The 20,270-nt window shown below is 46.3% G+C and overlaps 1 protein-coding gene across 2 annotated transcripts; it reads right to left on the bottom strand.

The window, feature by feature from the left end:
- Positions 1-1,066: 1,066 nt before the first annotated feature.
- On the bottom strand, positions 1,067-19,351 carry NRIP2 (nuclear receptor interacting protein 2). Of its 2 annotated transcripts, XR_003399955.1 has the most exons (7): positions 18,716-19,351; positions 13,707-13,883; positions 7,561-7,643; positions 6,967-7,094; positions 4,078-4,130; positions 3,112-3,264; positions 1,067-2,373 (listed from the first exon to the last, which is right to left on the bottom strand). XR_003399955.1 is itself a non-coding variant. In XM_026863827.1 (6 exons), the coding sequence occupies exons 1-6, from the start codon at positions 18,944-18,946 to the stop codon at positions 3,172-3,174; spliced, it is 765 nt and encodes a 254-aa protein (XP_026719628.1). In that variant the 5' UTR covers positions 18,947-19,351; the 3' UTR covers positions 1,067-3,171. The 2 variants fall into 2 exon arrangements, 1 of the variants encoding a protein (XP_026719628.1); XM_026863827.1 differs by having other exon boundaries at positions 1,067-3,264.
- Between the last annotated feature and the right edge of the window lie 919 nt (positions 19,352-20,270).

The raw sequence follows: 20,270 nt of genomic DNA, 5'->3' as shown, positions 1-20,270 counted from the left end.
GGTTAGGGTTAAGGAATAGGTTTAGTTATATGGTTAGGGGGTTAGGATTAGGGTTAAATTTAGGGCTGGCTGAGGTTAGGGTAGGGTTACAATTACTCGTATGGTTACAGTTAGGGTTAGGGATTAAAGTTTAGGGTTATGGTCAGGAGTTAGAAATAGGGTTAGGGGGTTAGGGTCAGAGTTAGGGATTCGGGGTTAGAGTTAGCATTAATTTTAGGATTAGGGTTAGGTTTCAGGGTTAGGGGGTTAGATTTAGCAGTTTAGTGTTAGGATTTAGGTTTAGGGGCTAGAGGTTAGCATTAAGGGTTAGGGTGAGGTTTACAGTTAGGGTTGAGGTTAGGGATAGGGTTAAGTTTAGGGTTACTGTTTAGGGTTAGGAATATGGTTAGGGTTTAGTATTAGGAGTTAGAGTTAACATTACATTTAGGATTAGCTTTAGGTTTTGGAATTTGGTTTAAGGGGTTAGAATAAATGCATTAGGGTTAGGTGCCAGGGGTTATGATTAGTGGTTATGTTCAGGGTTAGGCATTAGGGTTAACATTAAGGTTTAGTGTTAGGTTTGTGTTAGGGATTAGGGTTAGGTTTAGTCTAGATGGGGTTAAGAGTTACATTAAAGGTTAGTGTTAGGTGTGAGGGATAGGGTTAGGGGATAAGGTTAGGAATAGGGTTTCAGTTAGGTTTAAAAGTCTGACATAAATCTATGATTAGGGGATTGGTTTAGGATTAGGGTTTTGGGGTTAGATCTAGGGTCAGGCAATTATGTTTAAGGTTAGGATTAAGGGTTATGTTTAAGGGTTACGGTTAGGGTTTCAGCTTTAGAGTTAGGGTCCGTGTTGGGGTTTAGAGTTGGGGTTAGGTTTATGGTTTAGGGGTTAGGATTAATAGTACAGTTAGAGGTTTGGTTTAGGGTCAGGGTTACTTAAGGTTAGTAATAGGGTTAGTGTTAGGTTTAGGGAGTTAGGGTTAGCTTCAGCAGTTAGATTTAGGGTCTAGGGGTTGGGTTAGGGCTAGAATTAGCTTTAATGTTTAGGATTAGGGTTTAGGTTTTGTCTTTTGGGTTTTTTTAAAATAGACTTTTTAAAAGCTAATGAATAGTAAGAGATGTAACGGACATTTTATCTGTCAGCTTTAGCAGATTATTTGCCATAGTTCCATATGCCATTTGTAGAGGGCAATGAGATTTGGAAACCAGGTGAGTTGCTGAATATAGGAACAGGTGTTTCATCTATCACAAACAAGGGTTTTTTTCAGCAGAGTTGACCCAGGTACCACATAGGTTCCATCTGACACACAGGATGGTTGAGTACAAGTCTAAACTGTCATTAAAGACCCCTGGGTTTGAGAAGCCAGTCAGACACATAAGTGATACAAATGCAGGAGGAATTACTGGTACTTTGAAAGGCAGGCTCATCGGGTAGAGATGGGTCCTGATATAAATGAGAGAACTGTTGGTGTCATTCAGGGGATTCATGGAAACCAGTTCATTCAGCCAGAAATAATTAGCTGCACAAGCAGAAGAATGGCTAAGAAGACAAGGAACAGATCAGAAGCTGCAAGAGAAAGATGACTAACAATAAAATTCACTAGCCTGGTGCTGCCTGTAGGAGGAGCAGATGCAAATCACAGCTACTGACACTGTAAGTGCATCCCAAATCATATCAGCCAGGCTGTACTCTGCTGTCCTTAGCATGTGTTGAACTACAGCATACAGCATCTGATTTAGAAAAGAACTAACAGAAAAAAAGCAAAAAAGCATACACAAGTTATTTAAGAAGCACAACAGAAACAATGAGTGGTTTGACAATGAAGGGAGCCAGCAGTGTTTAATCCAGGAAGACAGGCAAAATGGGGGTGTCATGGCATTCTAAGGGTGGACAAAGGGACGTTGTGCAGAGTTTGGATAGCGAATCAGTAGTCATGAAACGTGGAACAAGCCCTGATCTGGTGTATCTTTCCTAGGGCTAGTAAAGAATAGACTATGTATTTATCATACAGCTACGCACTAGGATGCAAATAAATAAATAAATAAATAAATAAAAAACAACCAAAAAACCCAAAACACAAAAAACAAAACCCCAACAACTAAGTGGCTTAATAATCACCCTGGTCATCCCAGATGAGTTCACAGTTCTCTGACCTGAGCTGATACTGCAAGGAAGTTTAACTCTTGTTTCATGCAGGAGTAGCAAAGGCTGTGGGATGCTGGGACTTGAGGCTGATGATGTATCTGTGTCCAATCACTAGATTTCAAGTTGAAAGAAAGGAGCTGACAGAGCAGAAGACTCTGGGTACTGTAATTCATTGCAGCATTTAAACTGAGTGGCAGGATCTCTGATGATACAGCAGAAGTGATAGGAATTGTAGCTCTAGCAGCTGGAGTGCAGAGAGGAGAGGCCTGGTCAGAGTGTGCAAGTCTGTGTATAACACCAAGAGATGATAAGCATTGCCATTCATATAATAGAGCTTAGTGGCCAAAGATGCAGTTGCAAAGCCCAAGCCCCTGTGAGCATCCACTGTACTGCAGGCATCTATGCTCAGCATTTCTGCAAACGCTTCTTAGAATTAAGAACTCTAAAAGTGTTGCTGCATGTGTTTTCCAAGAAAATACTACTGTTCTGCTCTGAGCCAGTAAAAAGTAACAATACTCAGATTTCCAGAGTACAGGTGAGGGGACTGGCCACAGAGCCCTTCCCACAAAGAAAGCGGAGTGAAGTCCGCTCGCATCGAGGCAAAGAGAAGGGAAATATTCATGGCAATCATTGGAGGCTTTGGGGGAAAGTGCTGTCCTCCTGTCCACAGAACAACTGGAGATTGTTCGTGGAGGCCCTCTTGTCTCATGAACAGAGGCTATTGTTAAAATGTCATTAAAAGGGTAGGGTGAATTTAGTACAGAAGCAGAAATTGGAATGTCTAGGGACCAATAGAAAAACAAGAACAAAATGCCTGCTCGGCACACGGGGACAAGCAAGAGGGTCCACTGAAAGGAGGGATATCTCTCAAGGTGAGGCACTCCCAGCAATAACAGCTTCCAGCACCCATTTGCCTTTTTCTCACTCCCCAGTGAATGCCTCAGCCTAGAACTCAGCAAGGTTAGGGGCATGTGAGCCTCACCCTCATCTTTCTCTCATAGCAGCAAGTCTCCTCAGCCCCAGACCTGGGGAATGCAGCCACTCACTGTCCAGGCTCTTCAGAGGCATGTAAAAAAGGCAGCTCTTGACTCAGTGCTTTAAATCTCAGGACTCCTTCCTCCAGGTCGATGCAACACTAAAGAAGGGGAAAGCCAGTTACTTGCTGAACATTCCAGATAGCAACTCTCACAATGTCTATGAGGAAAACCTGTATAAACATCAGACAACCCCACTCTGGATTTGTAAAGACCTTACTGTTCCCCTCCCTGTTTGTCATGATGATTCTTTGCTCCTGTTCTCTTCAGTGGATCCCTCCCCAAACCCTTCACCGGGCCATTCCCCTCCCTTCTTCCCATGACTGCCCCTGAGGTGATCTCCTCACACCACTCAGCCATTCAGCCCAGTGTTTTTCCTGCTTTATGAGCCCAACATACAGCTACATATATTTGACAGGCAGAAAGCAAGCTTGCTGCAGCCATATTCTGAGCCACCCACGAGCCAGGCTCAGCAGAACACTAACCCTGCGCTGAGCTGACAAAAGGAGACGACTGCTTCTACTTGTGTCCAGCTGGTGTTGGACACGGAGTGTGATCATACAGCTTCATGTGGCTCAAAGCAAGGGCAGAGCTTGCTCATATCTGCCTTCAAAGGGCAACACAGATATAACTTGTGACACAGTGTGCCTCGCTTTATCTCCTCTTCCTGTTTGCAAATTGTGTAGTCAGGCATACAAAGAACGGGAGATGTGATAGTATCCCATTGGGTGATTCCTTTCTTAAAAACTATTATAAGAAGGACTGCAAAGGAATCTGTGACACAGAGCATACTGCAGCCAGCCAGTGGCACCCTGGAAGACCTGGATGTAAGTATTTCTGATGCTTACAGCAAGCAAAAATCTTGGAGAACTTCTTGAGAGGAGCCCTGCAATAAGCAAGAACCCATTCCTTACCTTGAGAGACAGCAGTGTCTGAAGACCAATGCAAAACTCCAGCATTTCATCATCTGAAAAGAGAGAAGAGACTAATCAGGCTTAAGACTATACATACTGTCCCTCTAAAGAAAGCGTGTCTCTCCTGTAAGAGGATATGGAATATGAGAGCATCTGGGTCATAAAGTTAGATGGTTATTCAGTATAAAGTGAATAACAAAAAAACAAAGGAAAGGGATGAATTAGACACACAAACATTAACAAGCAGGTGGTAACGGTGATAATAACAAAGACCAGCACTCTTCTGCCACTGACTGATGATCCATTAAAGGAGCTACTTAGGCACAGCCCTGAAGAGGGTCCAAATAAACTTTGTAGCTGGTAAGATGAGGGAACCATGATTATCATGAGTATTATGAGATATTTGAGGAGGATTGTGGGACTGGAACTTGCTATCAGATATCAGAAGGGGCTTGTGTAAAACTTACTATTGGCTATGTAGGGGAAGGGCCAAAGGCAGGAGAAGGCAAGCAGCAGGGTGGATCAGGGAAGAACAAGCATGGATAAATGGAGAGGAGAGGGGTTAAGGGGGCCAGTCACAGGCAAGCAGGCTGTTAGTCAGTTCACTTGTCTGACCAGACCCTGTGCCTGATGGCTGCAATCTATCTGATCTTCTTACTAAATATTCTATTAAGTAATTTTTTTCTGTGTAACCTCTCTACCCTACATGTGACTGCTGCAAGTCTTCAGTGTCGGCAAGTGTAGATGTCACGGGTTAAAGGCCAAATAGCTCTAGATGTCAGCAGCTGGAGGGACTGGCATGCAAGAGAGATGCCAATAACTGAGGGGACCACAGGCCCTAGGGCTCATAGATCTGTATCAGCAGCTGGAGGAGGGGATGTAGCTCACAGGTGCCAGCAGCTAGAGAGACCAGTGTGCAAGAGAAGTCTGGGTGCCAGTAACTGGGGATGGGAGAACAGGTCATAGGGCTTAGACACCTGGGTGCCAGCAACTGAACTGCAGTGTGTGCTGCAAGGTCTAAGTTGCAGTAACTGGAGAAGCAGTATGGGTCACAGAGCTTGTAGGTCTAGGTGCCAGCAACTGGAGAGATCAGCATGCCAGAGAGCTCTGGGTGCCAGCTCTGACCAGGGTCACAGAGGCCTTAGGCTTATAAGCCAGCAACTAAAGAGGACAGGGCATATGTGTCAGAGGTCTAAATGCCACTAACTAGAAAGACCTGGGTGTGGTTTTATTTCCCTAGTGAATTTAATCTCATGGGTTTGTATGCTTGTGGTTTTGTATACATAATCAGCTAGAAAAATTCAGTCTGGTCTAGCCAGTAAGTAAGAAGGTATCTGCATCGGGAAAGACTCAGTGTCTGGGTCAGTGGCTAGGTAAGGGGCCCAGGGTCCAGACATGAATATAAGACAGACCTAGAAGCAGTGCTGTTATTTGAAGACTTTGTGAATGTGAGTGCACTTGTGAATCCAGAGACTGAGGATGTATGAGCTTCTGCTAGTGAACTTCAACCCTGGTCAGCCGGAGAGGAGGACAGGGACTGGGCTATTTGTGCTGGTGTTTATGTGAATGTTGGTAAAGGCACTGTTCTATGTGTGGTAATCTCTGTGGCTGGCCTTGTCTGCATCCACTCTGTATGGGTCTCTCTGGAATATATGTTCAGCCTTGCTACTGTCTAAACCTGACACTAAGAGCATGCATTGGACTGGGTGAGAGCGACCCCTGGGGTCTTAGAGTCATCCATCTGTACTGCAGTGGCAGGGAAGGAAGAATCCCCAGGTCCTGGAGTCTGCAGGATTCAGCAGCCAGCAGTAACATCATTAACACTTCCCATGTCTCCTGGATGCCTGCTTGCCCTGTAACCAGTGGCTGTATCTTATAATTTATTTATAAGCACATAAGCAAGAGAACTGTGTGCACAGGGAGATGTGAGGCACAGATGTAGCAATCCTGCTCCTTCCAGGCAGCCATTTCCACATCCCAGCAAAATGGATAGGTGCTACTGGGTTAAATTCACCTGTACTGGTACTAATACAGAGTCCCCATGAAGGGCAAGAACAAGTAGAGGGGAAACCAGGGAAGAAAAGTGATCTGGAGTGTGGAAGAGTGGAAAGAATGGACATGAAAAGAGGGAGCACAGGAGGTCTTGGAAGATGAACAGTACTCATCAAAGATGAGGAGACAGATAAAGGCAAGAGGGTAAAGCTGGAAGACTAATAGGGGGAAAGAACAGGGGGGAAAAAAAAGACAACTATGTTGTTTTCAGCATGTGCACAGCTTGATGTAAATGCAGAACATGCAGCCTTTCTGTTGTTTTCTGGGTGTGCTCCAGTGACTGCTGACTTGACCGTGTCTCCTACAGCTCCTTCCTTCAAAGGGTCCTGCCTCAGGACAGAGAGGGAGACCCAGCACTCTGAGGCTACCAGGTTCTTCCAGGGTGCTCCCTCCGGCAAGGCAGATGAGTACACAGAGAAACACTCTGGGGAATAAGCTGCACCCTCTGCCCGTGTCTCTGATGACTTCCATCCAGGCAAAGACACAAGTGCTCATTCAATAGGAGAACATAAGGCACCAGAGGACTAATCAAGCAGCCTGGATAATTTTAAGAAAGGTCCATTTTAGAAGGAAATGAGAATTTTCTACATCCTAGGTTAAAACCAAAAAGCACCTCATTTCTCCCCACTTTCAATGTCTTCTCTCTTCTCTTCCTACGCCCTTTGCCTTTGGTTACTGAGGATATTCACAGCACATAATGGTCTTGGCCAGCAGTGGAGGCGACCACATCACCAACCTCCCACTGCGTTACACTTTCCCAGAGATCCTTTTAAATGCCCTTGGCAGGGCAAGAGGGACACAGGAAAACTGGGGGAGAGGAGGGGCTGGCACTCTCACCTACAACCAGTGCTGAACACAGCACTGTCTCCTGGCCAAATTGCAACTCCATATGTTCTACTCGGCCAACAACGCTGGGCATGGGAAGAGGGAAATCTCCACAGTCCATGGCAGATACTTCTTCCAGCCTGTGGGACACAAGAGGTGTTATTGCCTCAAGTGGGGGAAGAGGAGGAAAAACAGGACTTCTCACTGATGGCAGTACTTCTTGGTCTCATTGGCAACAGGCCCACAAGAGGAGGAATCTTCTCCATACAGCATGTCTGGAGGCAGATTCCACAAGCAAAACCATAAGGTGTTATCCATGTGGGCTCCTCACCACTGAGGCTAAACATCAGCTGGGCAGCTTTGCCCTACAGTACACACAGACAGAATGACACAGCTCTGCCTCCTAGTCTGGGGTCTGCACACAACTTTACCAGGGCTCCTGATGCCTTGCCCTGTAGCCCACCCTCTGCATCTTCTCCTCAACAGCCATGGCACATGCAAAGCTGCTAGTAATTATCACTGGGGCTGGGAATTGAGAGTGCCTAGGTTCTTGCCATAGGTTTTCTTTTAGCCAACCCTCCTTTTCTACTGTTACCCCAGACTTACCCCAGCTGGTTTAAACAGCTCTTGGAGACGAGATTTGGCAGACACCCAGTGTTAACAGTCGCTTTCAATACCTGACCTTGGCACTAGAAAAAACAACAACAGATAATTACTGTGGGCTCAGAATTGGCATACCCACTCCTCCAACAGTGTGACAATCCCTTAGACCTTCCTTAACAACATAGCCAAAGATGTGGTGGTTTAGGCAGTAGTCAGAAGGCAGGAGACTCATCCAACACAGTGGTGGTCTCCCAAGTGCTCTGCAAACCTCTGCCACAATGCTTCTTTTTTGTCTTCTTTAATTTGTATTTGATTGCCCAGACACTTATCTGTCATTAGCTACTTTAATTTAGCCATGTTCCAGTCCAGAGATGAATAACTAGTGAATTTGCTCAGAAAAAAACACATGGACTTTCTTAGCAGAGCAATAATTTATATGACAAATGCTTCTAAAGGAATACAAGTGTGTACTACAGCCTTTGTAGGTTTCCTCTCTGCATTTCTTCTGGTGTCACAAGGAACAATGTTCCAGGGCTAGATGTCTGTTCTCAGTTGAACAGTTTCCAGAGGGAGAAGTCTGTGGGAGAAGCAGGAGCACACAGGACAAGCATCATCCCTGAGAAGAGCTTGAATTTAAGGCAGTTCCCAAGATAACTGACACTTCCAAGTGACACCTGAATCCAAGAAACAACCTAATAAAGAGGTGTCTATTTTGTGAGTGACTTACATTAAGTTCCTAGACAGCTCTTTGAGGAAATACAGCATGAACACTACAACTACAATATTCACAGCTGGTGTCATCTAGCAAAGGGAGAGACTGGATGCCCTGCACCCAAGTCACCTCTGCATGATCTTACTGGAATAATCCCCAGTGCCTTGTCCACTTCATTTCTTCACTCCTTTGCACTTGAAAGGGAACATGAGGTGTGGTTGCTATCTGTTTTGTGTCCCCTCTGCACAGAGGTCCTTAATGGCAGGCCAGAGGTGCTGAAAACAACAGGTCTCATATATGGTAGAGGTCTGAAAAAATAGCATCATCAAGGGAATCATTAAGAGTTATGTTCAGAAAAAAAAAAAGGAGGAGCAGGACTTAGTAAAGGAGCTGGAAAAGATGGAGTAACTGCCATCTATAAAACATGGCTTGCATCTACCTATAGTGTCTAACCATTCCCGTCCTTGATGGCCTAGTTCTTCAAGACTATGTCTCGCAGCAACACCCAAAAAAACCCCATCCACAAAGTTTCCCTTTTGGGAGGCTCATTTTCCTCCTGCTATCATTTGTATTTATCCTGTGATTCCTTCTCTTCAAGCTACTATGGCACTCAGTGCCATGAGTCACTCAGAAGAGGCAACAGATCTCCCACAGCTCCTCTACCCTTATGCTCATTCCTAAATGCTCTGAACACCTGAACTAGGTCAGCATGGCCATCAGGGACTCGGTGCAGAATCAGTAGGGTCAAGGAAAAGGTCTCAATTTCCTGATTTCTTAACTAAATCTGTTTATGATTATTACATAGGTTAATCATCACAGAGAGCTACCTCGAGTATTTTCAAGAGTTCATTTTCAAAACGGTGCTATTTGTGAGTTATTATAAAAAGAAAGGAAAAAACACCTCCTGTGAGAAATGCTGGAATGGTGCAAAGAGACACAACACTAATAGTAGCTCGAGTGCTTATTGCACTCAAGGCAACCTCAGTGCATGCTGGAAAATTGAAGTCTGTTTTGTCTTGGAGCTCTTCCTCTGGGCTAAATTGCATCTGCAGTACCTCAGTGTAGAGAATTTAATCATTCTGAACATTTAGATACACCATGTTCCTAGAATGGCCACTTAACTGGGAAATTCTCAAGAACTGCAAGGCCACTAGAGCTAGAGATATCAACCTATATTGTTTTAGAGAGTTCATCAAGAATCATGTAAGACTCATACCTACATAAGTGGTTTTAGATGGAAGAGTATTCACCACGTGAGGCTTCATCCAGGAACAAGGAGAGCAGTGTTCAAGCAGTATCTACACAGAAAATATGCACAGATGCATATTTTCAACAGATCCTGATTTGGTTATTATTCTTTTTATTCTTTAATGTAAAAAAGCATATCTTATTCATAAAGAATTATGTCCAGCTAATTAATAATCCTGTGTGACTGCAAACACTTGTGACTTCCTAGAACACCCAAGTGAGGTATATAATGTTAAATACTTTAGGAAGGCCAAAGCCAAGACAGATCTCTCAAACTTCTGGCTGCCAGCACTATGCCTTCCCCATTATATCATGTGCTTCTCACAGTCTCAACCACACTGACATCTACATTCAATCCAAGGCTGCTCTTTAGCACACAGTATGGAAATCTAAACTGCAACACAGGAGGTTCAGACTGGACATGAGGAAAAAAATTTTCACAGAAAGAGTGGTCAGGGAGTGGAATAGGCTGCCCAGGGAGGGGGTGGAGTCCCCATCCCTGGGTGTGTTTAAGGGTCGTTTGGATGAGATGTTGGGGGATGTGGTGTAGGGGAGAACTTTGTAGAGTAGAGCTGATGGTTGGACTCGATGGTCCCAAGGGTCTTTTCAATCTGAATGATTCTGTGATTCTGTGAAATTGCCACAGAACTACAAAGTCACAAGTTGGAAGAACACAAACTTTAACTGACGTGATACCAGCTGGAAGATTCAGGAAACAGAGTCAGACCACAGAGAAACCAGCCCCCAGAAGCCCTTCTGCAGTTCTTTTCACATTCATACAGGAATATTCCCCCAGCTCCTTCACAAATGAGCAGTCCTGTTTCACTGTGGAGCAGCTTGGTCCCATGGTAATACAGATCACACATGACAGAGCGGGTAGGAGACCCAGCTGTGTTGCTGTCTGCTCCCAGAACACACACCCATTCTCTTGCCTTCCTGCCTCTTGGCACAAATCTGCTTTAAGCAAGTGGGGGAGCATGCCAGTGCCTCACAGAATGGGGAGAGCTGCAAAGCACTCTATTTAGAAGCTCCTGATTTTGGCAATACTTGTGCTTGTTCAAGAAAAAGTATTGCCACCATGGCTCTAGGCTGCCTGGCATGTCAAGTTTAAACATTCAGGACTAGGATTAGTCCCTGCCCATAGAGGTCCCCAAGGCCAACTGGAGAGATCTCATCTTACCTCATAACAACAGTTTGTGGCAAAGCTGGTGTTACAAAGTCCAGGCTTCTAGAGGAAACAACCTAGAAATCGACTGGACCCAGAGGACAGTCCTATATCCCTGCCCACGGCAGGGGGGTTGGAACTAGATGATCTTTAAGGTCCCTTCCAATCCAAACCATTCTGTGATTCTATGACAAAATGCCTCCGCTTTTGCTTTTAGAGCTCTATAATGTCTGTGCTGTCTGGTCCTCACTGACACATCAGTCTTGCCTAGAAGGATTGTGGCCAGACCAAGCAGAGAGACAAATAAATCACAAAGTGCAGATACATGCTAACTATCTTCCTCCTCATCTTCTGTACTGTACTTCACAGAAGTGTCTCTGTGTCTCCTCACTACCTAAGCGGGTATATTAGCCATAAGCATCAGGTCAGGTATGCTGCCACATTTCCCCATACTGCGACCTGCCAACAGTGTCCGGCTGAATCAGCTCTTCCTCGTTAACAGACATGGAAAGAGTTAACCAACGAGCACAGGAGTCATCTGTTCACTGCCCAGCTACAGAAAAGGCATTGTATCAGCTCTTCAGAAACAGAAGACACTGACACTATGTGCCCAGAGAACTCCCCAGGAGCCTGAGGAGAGTCACTGTACCACAAGTACAATGCAGATTAGATAAGGAGTACACAGGCAGCTGATGAGCACTCCAAGCCTTCTTGGACTAAGAGAACTTTTTATCACATTACCCACTCTCAACTCACCCCTAAAATTTTCAGTCTGTTACTACTAGTCACCGTTAGTCATCATCTAACAGTCAATTACGGGGATTTCCAAGAAAGAGGGGAGTGGAATCAGTAAGGATTACCATTTATAAAGAGCTTTGTTTTCTGAAATAAACTCAGTTCCAAAGTCAAGAAGCTGCTTTAATCAACCAAGGTTGATTAATCTCAGGTTCCTTTGGCACAGAGGAAAAGCAGCCTTGGACAGCAGTGGAATCTTTCAGCATCTGTTTCCAAGTCAATGAGAGGCGAGCCCCACCACAAAAAAATAACAGCTTGATTTTATGGTGCAGATGCCAGTCATGACAAACTTTCCAAAGTGTCTTGCAAAAACTGTGCAAAAAGGGGCAGTTCTGCTAAAGTGCCATGTGAGCAACCCACCTAAGTAAATAGGAAGGTGAGTGACTCTGCAGTATGACTATTATAGACTAGGTCTGTCTGTGATCTCTGAAACTTATAAAAGCCTTAGGTTCAGGGTAATTATAACCTGTTAGAGTGAAAACACTTATTGCCTGAATCTCCCTGTATCACTGATGCCTACATATATTCAGCTTTATTTCCTAGCCAAGTTCAGCTCCTAGTCAGGAGACGCATTTTTTACCACTTAGAAATCTACAGCATCCCTCCCTGAGTTTAAATGGAAACTTCATGCTGGTAGATGATATTTTCTCATCTCTCCTCAAGAGAGAAGAGACTTCACTGGGGTTTTGTTCTATTTCTAATAAAAACTGCACCATAGTCAAGCAGTTCTCCAAAAGGTACCAGCTCACCTCTCTGGTTAAAATGAACAGGATCCTGAGTGCTATTTCCTGCCATAGATCTGTTACTTACAGGTGAGGCTCTTTGAAGTTCACAAATGTGAACATGAAAAGCAGCAAGACTAAAAAGAACGGGAGGAGAGCTTCCCTTCCTTTTGATGTAGGAAGATTAAGTGTGGCAAATAGTGACTGTCTCTTAAGAAGGGCAGAAAAAGAGAAAAATGCCTGTGCAGAAGGTACTGAGCTCAGAGAGAGTTAGACCTATTTCCTTGACTGTGATGTTCATTAACTTTCCTCCATGAAGGAAAATATAATGTGTGTGAGAGCTCAGGTACAGTCCATTCCAAACACAAAAGGGGAACATTTTGTGGACTCTGACACTGAGTTACTTACTGCCCATGGGATATGATACCTATGCATGCCAGTCCTTGTTTGATGTACATGCCTGGCAAAACCCCACCCTTTATCAGCGAGTTTCCTCCTACAGAACAATACAGACTGATGACTAAAGAAGAAGAAACACCTTCATTTGCTAAAAAAAAAAAAAAAAAGACTCCAGCTATTTGGAGAAATTACACTGAGAGCCATTCATCCTATTAGTCTGTTTTCCCAAGTATGGTTATGTTAACCTAGTTACATCAGTCTAAAATCCAGGGTAAGCAATGCCGAACTGCAACAGTAAAGGCTGGGAAACAAACCAGACCTGGTACTGAGACACTGGATCCAAACATTTCAGAAACTTGCCAACTGAATTTTCAAAGGTATACGTGTTTTTCCTGGAAGTGTAGACTTTAACATGTGAGATGTTCTTTAGGACAGGTAACTGAAATAAAAACAGCTTAAAATGGATTTTGTATACCAAGTCTATACTTTGGTGAGTCACATATCTGCATATTACTGAACAGTTCTAACCATGCAACCTTCTTTTATGGGGCAGAGCTTTTGGATGTGCTTTCTTACCTACAGGAGCCAGGGAGGAGTGTGTTCTGCTGTATAGGAGGATAAAAGGAGAAAAGGGAGCTAAAAATACTGCTTCCATCAAGAAATGCAACAGCGCTAATTCAGAGCACAGTTAGCCACTTTCTTAGGAGGTCCTTTGACACCTGAGAGAATCAGACCAGACTGGATCCAGTAAATGTAAATCAACTAGGGGCACCTCTCTTAAAGTGATAAGGAGACACTCCTTGTTTCTGTATGCAGTTATGAAACATCTATATCATGGGAAAGCTGGCCTCCAAAGAAAGGAGATGTGATTAAGGTAATTTATCTTCAAATACGGACAACTAGAATGCATGTGACAGAAAGGCTTTCCCCTGTCTGTTGGAAGAACTGAATCCAAACTCTAGGAGAGGCCACGTAGGAAATCTGCTCTCTCCAGCCACAGCTGACTTTGCAGTTAATATCTTATCACAGCCCTTGGGGGTGGGGTAGCTGGAACTCACTGAGCATTTGCCATCACTGTGAAATCAGCAGCACCATGTTGTTGCCTTACCTTGCACTGTATTAACAGGGATGAAGTCTCTTTCCTCCTGTCCTTTTCCTTTCCCATCTTTTCATCCTGGTCTTTTGCCAGCGGAGATTGAACCCGTGCAGGCTGAACCCTGGTCTCGCCCCGCAGCTTGTTCAGATTGCCTTCCAAGAGGCGCCGCTGGACCACACTATGTGGCTGCTGTCTCCATCACAAAGAGAGAGAAATCTCAGCTAAGTATGGAGCTGAGGACAAGGACATGTGCTAGCCCAGGAAAGCAGGTTGTAAATACATAACCCATCTGATAATCCTGATGAAAGACAGGCTTATTGCAGAAAATGCGTCCTTTAAATACCAAGATTTTTCCTGTAGCCACTATGGTGACATTAAAATGTTGGGATATCTGTGACAGGCAGATCTCTAGGATACAGTTATTGGAGGAGAAGAACATGCCTGATGCATGCTCTCCCCACATATATCTGTTCCTTCAGCTAAACATGCTCTTGGCAGCCTCATACCTGTTCAGGTACTGCAGTACACTACCTGGTGGGTGTGTGCTGACCTCCAGCCAGGCACAGCCACCTTCTAATGTGGGAGAGGATGGGGACGCAGCATGTGTGTGATGTACATGTGGGTAAGAACACAGGACTCCACAAAGTTTAGGTGTACAAGCAATTATTTATAGTGAAGCAAGTAGCTTCCCATGCACAGGAAGTCTGTCTCTGCTTCCCTCCATCGGAAGTGATACTATTTTGACTCCCTTCCTAGTTGGGGGAGCATCTATGAAGCCCTCTGTTGTTCACAGCTAGAAGGGAGTGCCATCAGCCAGATCAACAGCTGAAGGACCTTTATTCCTATCATCTTATTCATATCTCATGTATCTTGTACTCCTATTTCATTCCTATCTCCTTTCTTCCAGGCAGAAGAAAGGGAAATGCACCAAAAGGAAAGAAAAATTGTGAAAAAATTCTGGTCCCAACATTGCATACACACAGAGGAAATTGTTGCTTTGGAAAGAAAGCTCCCTTCATCATCAGCTTGATGCTCTGGTTTTTGCCCAGTGTTGATCCAGTGCCTCCAATCCCTGCACAGCTACTGAATCAACAATGGGCGGCATCAATGGAGTGGGCCTGTTGGAGGTAGCTTTGTCCTTTCTCCATGTACTCAGCCTTATGGCCCTTCTCCAGGACAGCAGCTGTTCAGAGCTGACAATAGCATTCTCAGTAACGACTGCCTATGTGCAGAAAAGCAATGAATCTAAAGGGGCTAATGTGCTACAGCATAAACCGTTGCTTTTGTCTTTGTCAAAACAAAAAAAAAATCTACTTCCAGATGGCGCAGCAGTTTGATGTAGGATCTTATCAATGTGCAGGCCAAACATCTGAATTAGACCAGTGTGTGTGCTTCAGACTAGCTTTGTGCTTGGTCAGAGGGCTGAGGCCGGGATGTGTAGATTGCAACTCGAAGCACACTGACTTGTTAGTTCTGCCTAATGGTTGGCTCCTCTGTGGCACTCAGTATTGCTCTTTGCAAGGTACCAGGTCCCCCATGCCTCTGTTTCCCTGTCACTCGAGTGGCGAGAGTCAGATCATTCACATGCTGCATGAGACACACTGCAGTAGTTGAAAAGGTGAGGTAAAAATATCCCTCTGCTCCTGGTCTTTTCCCAGGCTGCTGTGCAGGCACACAGCACAGCTGGCTGTTGTACTTCACTCCCTAAATACTCTGAGCACAGTGCCCGTTTGGCTGCCAGCTAACATCTGGGCCATGGGAAAAGGGCAGGGAATGGACAGCAGGTCTCCAAATTCCCACCCTCCCTCCTGTCTCCTCTCACGATCTGGCATGCAAAGGACCTTTCCCTCTCCCTGCAACTTTTCCCACAGAAAGAGCAGGCCCTTTGCAGCTGCCACCTCTGTCCCCTTCCTGTCACTCAGGCTGGGAAGAGGCCAAGCGCTGATAATTACTCACAAGTAGCTGAGCTCTGGGACTGTGGAGGCATCTGATTCAAGAGCAGACCCCTTGGGCTGATAAGAAGCAATGAGATGAAGAGGATGGTGAGGGAGGACCTGAAGGGAGTTGTGGCCAGCAGCTGGGAGGGAGACCCTTCCAGCCCTCTTAGATGGGTCAGAGCAGATTCCCAGTTCCATAGTGTTCAGGCTCTCCGATGTGAAATCTCAAGGCGTTGCTATGATTAGTGAAGTGGTATGAGCTGGGAATCTTGGTTTTTGGGAGTGGAGAAGTCAGATCTTTGGATCTTCCTGGTCCTTTCAGAATGTTTTAGCTCATGCAGCTACTTTTTCGAGGGTTTTGCCATTTAAAAAAAAAAAAAAAAAAAAAGGAGTGTCGTGCTTGTAGTTGTTATAAAGCTGGAAATGTGAGTCTCCACTGAAAAATATAATTTCTCATTGTTGGAGATGTGATGGGCCCATCAGATCCCATATGCTGCTGGATGCATTGCAGTGTCAAAAAGCCTGACTTTGAGTGTATAAGAAAACCTGTAGTTTATTTAAATGCCATGAGGCCTTGCTCTAATTTTAGGACATGCGGGGCTGTCACAGCTGAAGTCCCTGGCACTGTCAGTGGAGACACGTTCTGGGGAATTAAACTTTCCTCTCAGCGTCGGTGCTATAGGACTCTGGGATATTTTGCACTCTCTCCAAGATGAACCTCTCCAGCAATTCCTGATGTTGTTTGTTTTCAGCCCTGCATTCCTGTCCTCCAGGAGGGAGCCAGGTCAATTTAGGAAACATAGATGGAGTTTGACATGGGGCTGGAGGAGTGCCTGAAAGCATATTTTGGACTCTGATTTGCAGCCCTCTAAACATCACAGCGATATCACAGTAGCCTGTCAAGTTGCAGGGACTGCTGAATTGCTCTTGGAAATCTAAGGCCTGGTTCTTCTATTTCTCCAAGGTAAAGCAGAAACGGAGGTCCTGCAGCTACCACACTGACCCCAGGTATAGCACTGTGCCTGCGAACTTTGCACAGGTGCCACACTTTATTTTGTGCCTTCTAACACAAAATTTCCATGGCAGAAAAGATGTTATGCTTTATTCACTGCTCCCTAGCTCCACGATAGAAATGTTTCAGCCATTCTGTTACAGACCAAACGCAAACTACTTAGCAGTTTTCAGTGACCAAACACCATTTGCGTGTGAGGGAAGTGTTCGGCCTAGAATGGTTAATTTTACCAGGAGAGCTGCTTGTGGCAAGCGATTTGGACAAGGCCTGTCTTGCTAGAGCACATCTGGGGCTTCTGAGGGCCAAGACTGCCACCCATAGTGTGCAGGACTCTCACAGAGGCCTCTGGCTGGCACCACACTTGTCATTTTGGGGCTCAGTGTCACAGGAAAGGAATCGATTCCAAAGGAAAGCGGGTAGACATGTTTCTCTCTGCCTTTGTGGATGGGCTCAGAAAACATGCACTGAAAGACTCAAAAGTGGCTCCTCCCTGTTCTCTGCCAGGGGTATGTCTGGCTATATCCCCTCCTGAGGAGATGTTTCAGCCGCAGTGTTGCAGGGCACGAAGGGCCAATGCTAGCCTGCCTGTGCTGCCAGCCCCCAGGCTTTGGTGTGGCCAGACCTCCTTCCCTGCGGGGAGAAGAGGCCCTGTTCCTTGCTAACATGACGCCTACGTGACTCCCCTCTTGTACTTCAGACAGCAACCGTGTTCAGAGCCAGAGGGATGCTCAAGACCAGTCCCTGCTGACAGCCATATGTGCAGCTGCAAAGGACAGGCAGAGCATGAGGCAACAGCTCAGGGTGACTTTGAAGGAGCCACCCTTGACCCTGCTGAGCCAGAGACTCTCAGCAGCTGCAGGGAGGGTGGTGGGAGCAGGAGGATGCACCAGCACAGGAACATGGCACTGACCCCTCATCTGCGCATGGCAGAGCTGCTGCACCCAAAGGTTTTAGCAAGGAGGATAGCTTCCACCCAGGCCCAGCGTCTGCGACCCTGCCGGTCCTGCACACGTGTCCCTGTGTGCCCCAGCACCTCGCTGCCAGCAGTTGTGGGGCCTGCCACAGCAGCTGGGAAACAACCAGAGGAGATAACACACTCAAGAGCATCTGCGGCATTGCTGTGATGGTCTGAGGATACAGAGGGAAGCACAGGCTGCAGGGAGGGGCAAGATCTTTTATGACACTCCGTGGCACAGCTGGAATAAGTGGTTGTGCCCCCATCACTGGCCAGACCCAGGACCTCTTTTGGGAAAATGGTTTAGACCTCTGCATCCTCAAGCAGTTACACTCCACACTGGAGAGAAGTTAGACAGCAAAACTGCCAGAGCAAGGGGCAGATGTGTGCAGTTAAGCCAGCAAGAGATATATGGAAAATTGCTCCCAGCCTTGGGAAAGTCCCTTCAGACCACAGACTGCCCAGGCTCCTGGAACAGATCCCTTCCCTGATGACACTTGCTCCATGTCTCTACAATGAGATGCCCACAGGCCTTACTCCCATGCCTCCTCAACTGGGGTGTCAGCCATGGGTGCTGGCCACTGCAGCTGCCTGCGCACCTGGCTAGCCATCCTGCCCTGTGCTCGACCCTCTGGAAATCCAAAGAGTAGGGGGAAAGAAAATAATGGTAAAAGGTGACAAGGTCAAACATAACTCTCAGAGTTTCATGAACTGTGCTTCCCTCCCTGCTTAATCCAGGGAGGAGTCTGCTTTTGAGATGGATCATGCAGGAATACAAGGTAGCTTTCAGAGATGTCCCACATGGAAATATGTATGTCAGATGAACATATATATCTATACTTGGTGAGTGGAAAGTTGGATGCTGGAGAGTTCTTCCAGCCCTTGTCTGTCTGCCTCTGTGAGGAGTTTGGTCCCTATGGGGATGCATGAGAAGATGGATTAAAAAAAAGGGTGATGTATTCCTTCTCCTCACCCTGACCTGCTCCTAGGATGATGCTGAAAGGAAGTTTCATCTTTGCTGAACCCATGACCCTTCCACAAAGCCTGACAGCAATTCTCAACTGACCTGAAGGCTATTAGGAGAACCCGCTCCCAAATGGGATCCCGCTGGACTCACCAGATCCTTGGACGTGCCAAGCCTTGTCAAGCCATCCAGGGGCAGCAGGTCAGCAGAGTCCTTGTGCACAAACTGGGTGGCCTGTTTAAGACGCCTCTTCTGTTGCAGAATAGCTTTGTTCCTCAGCTCCACCTCGCACTCCTCTCGCTCCAGGTCAGAAGTACCTTCACTCTGCTTTTCCTCCCCGTCTCCTTGCCCCAGTGGCAGGGGGCAGCTTTTCCTTGTGCTCATGGTGAAAATTCAGACAGAACAGGTCCTTCTCTGTACGGTGCCGTGTTCCCTGAACTCGTTTCCTGGTGTTTACTCTCCTGAGGCTGATTCAGTCTCTGATCTTCTTTTCTTTTCCCTTCCCCACGGCTCCCCTTCTCCCCCTTTCTCTGCCTTTCCTCCTGCTCTCTTAGTTACAACTCACCCATTTCTGAAGTGTCTCTGTGCCTTTTTCTCCCTCTGTCCTCTCCACTCCCCCAGTGTCCCTCTGCTCCCCACCTCTTCCTCGCCCTCTCTTCTTCTGTCCTGACTGCAGCTCTGCCTCCTCCGGTCGGTGGGTCCCTGTTGTAACAGAAAAAGCTCTACGTCAGAAACCAATTTCCATAAATTACAGCAGAGCCGGCAAGATGCTCCAGCTGGAAAAATCCAGCAGCAGAAGGATGGCCCCGCTGTTGTGGGCTGGACTTACCTCCCTTGGGCTGTGTGCGCGCACGCGTGTGTGTGGGGTGTATGTCCGTGTGTGTACGGACACACACGCTGCCTGTCCCCAGACAGCAAATCTCTCAGTGACAGGCTGTGCAGGTCAGTGTCCCTGCTGGCGGGGATTTGACGCATCTCAGTGAATCTGTAAATACTGGCAACGCGGTTCAGCCCGGGAGGTGATGCAGTGCCTTGGTAAATGGGAGAGAGCATCCGCCTCAAGGCTGCTGGCAGGCATGCCCAGTCTCATTTCTGCGGAGAGTGGCATGCATTTGCAATAGGCTGCACTGAAGGACCTTACCACATAGCCTGAACAAAATGCTGAAGGCCTCGTTTCTGCTCCCAGCCAGGCCAAATGTATTGGGCCTGACTCCACCCTCATTTTCACCCCTCTCCATCTAGAGCAATTCCCCGAAGTTGCAGAAGCCTAAAATCACTGGCTTGTTGATACCAGTGGACTTGACTCCCTGTTTACAGTAAGAGTGTGATGACATTGCTGCAGTGTGGGATGTCTGGACCAGGGCAGGTATCTCTCTTCTCAGGGGAGACAGGACATGGCAGAGCTCACTTTTTCAACTTTCTGCCTCCATGTTATCCTGCTTGAAACTGTAAGTTTCAACTTGAACTGAAGCTGCTTTATTTTGATCTCTGTTCGCTGGTGAATGCGCTGCCCCAGTAAGCCCCCAGTCTGACATCATGTACAGAGGAGGAAACTTGAGTTTTACCCAGCTGTGAAGCTGAGGACAGCATCACCTTTCTGTGAATACTGGCTGGGGGTGAAAGAGCTTTCATGTATGACATAGAAGGGGAATAGCAACAACAGATTATGAAATTTACAGGAAAAGAAGGCTTTCTGTTTCTCTCCCCC

Source organism: Athene cunicularia (genome assembly GCF_003259725.1).
Source record: "Athene cunicularia isolate RWA chromosome 1 unlocalized genomic scaffold, athCun1 chr1_part2, whole genome shotgun sequence".
Lineage (NCBI taxonomy): Eukaryota > Metazoa > Chordata > Aves > Strigiformes > Strigidae > Athene > Athene cunicularia.
The sequence above is the reverse complement of the archived record's forward strand: the minus strand, read 5'-3'. Positions and strand labels throughout refer to the sequence as shown.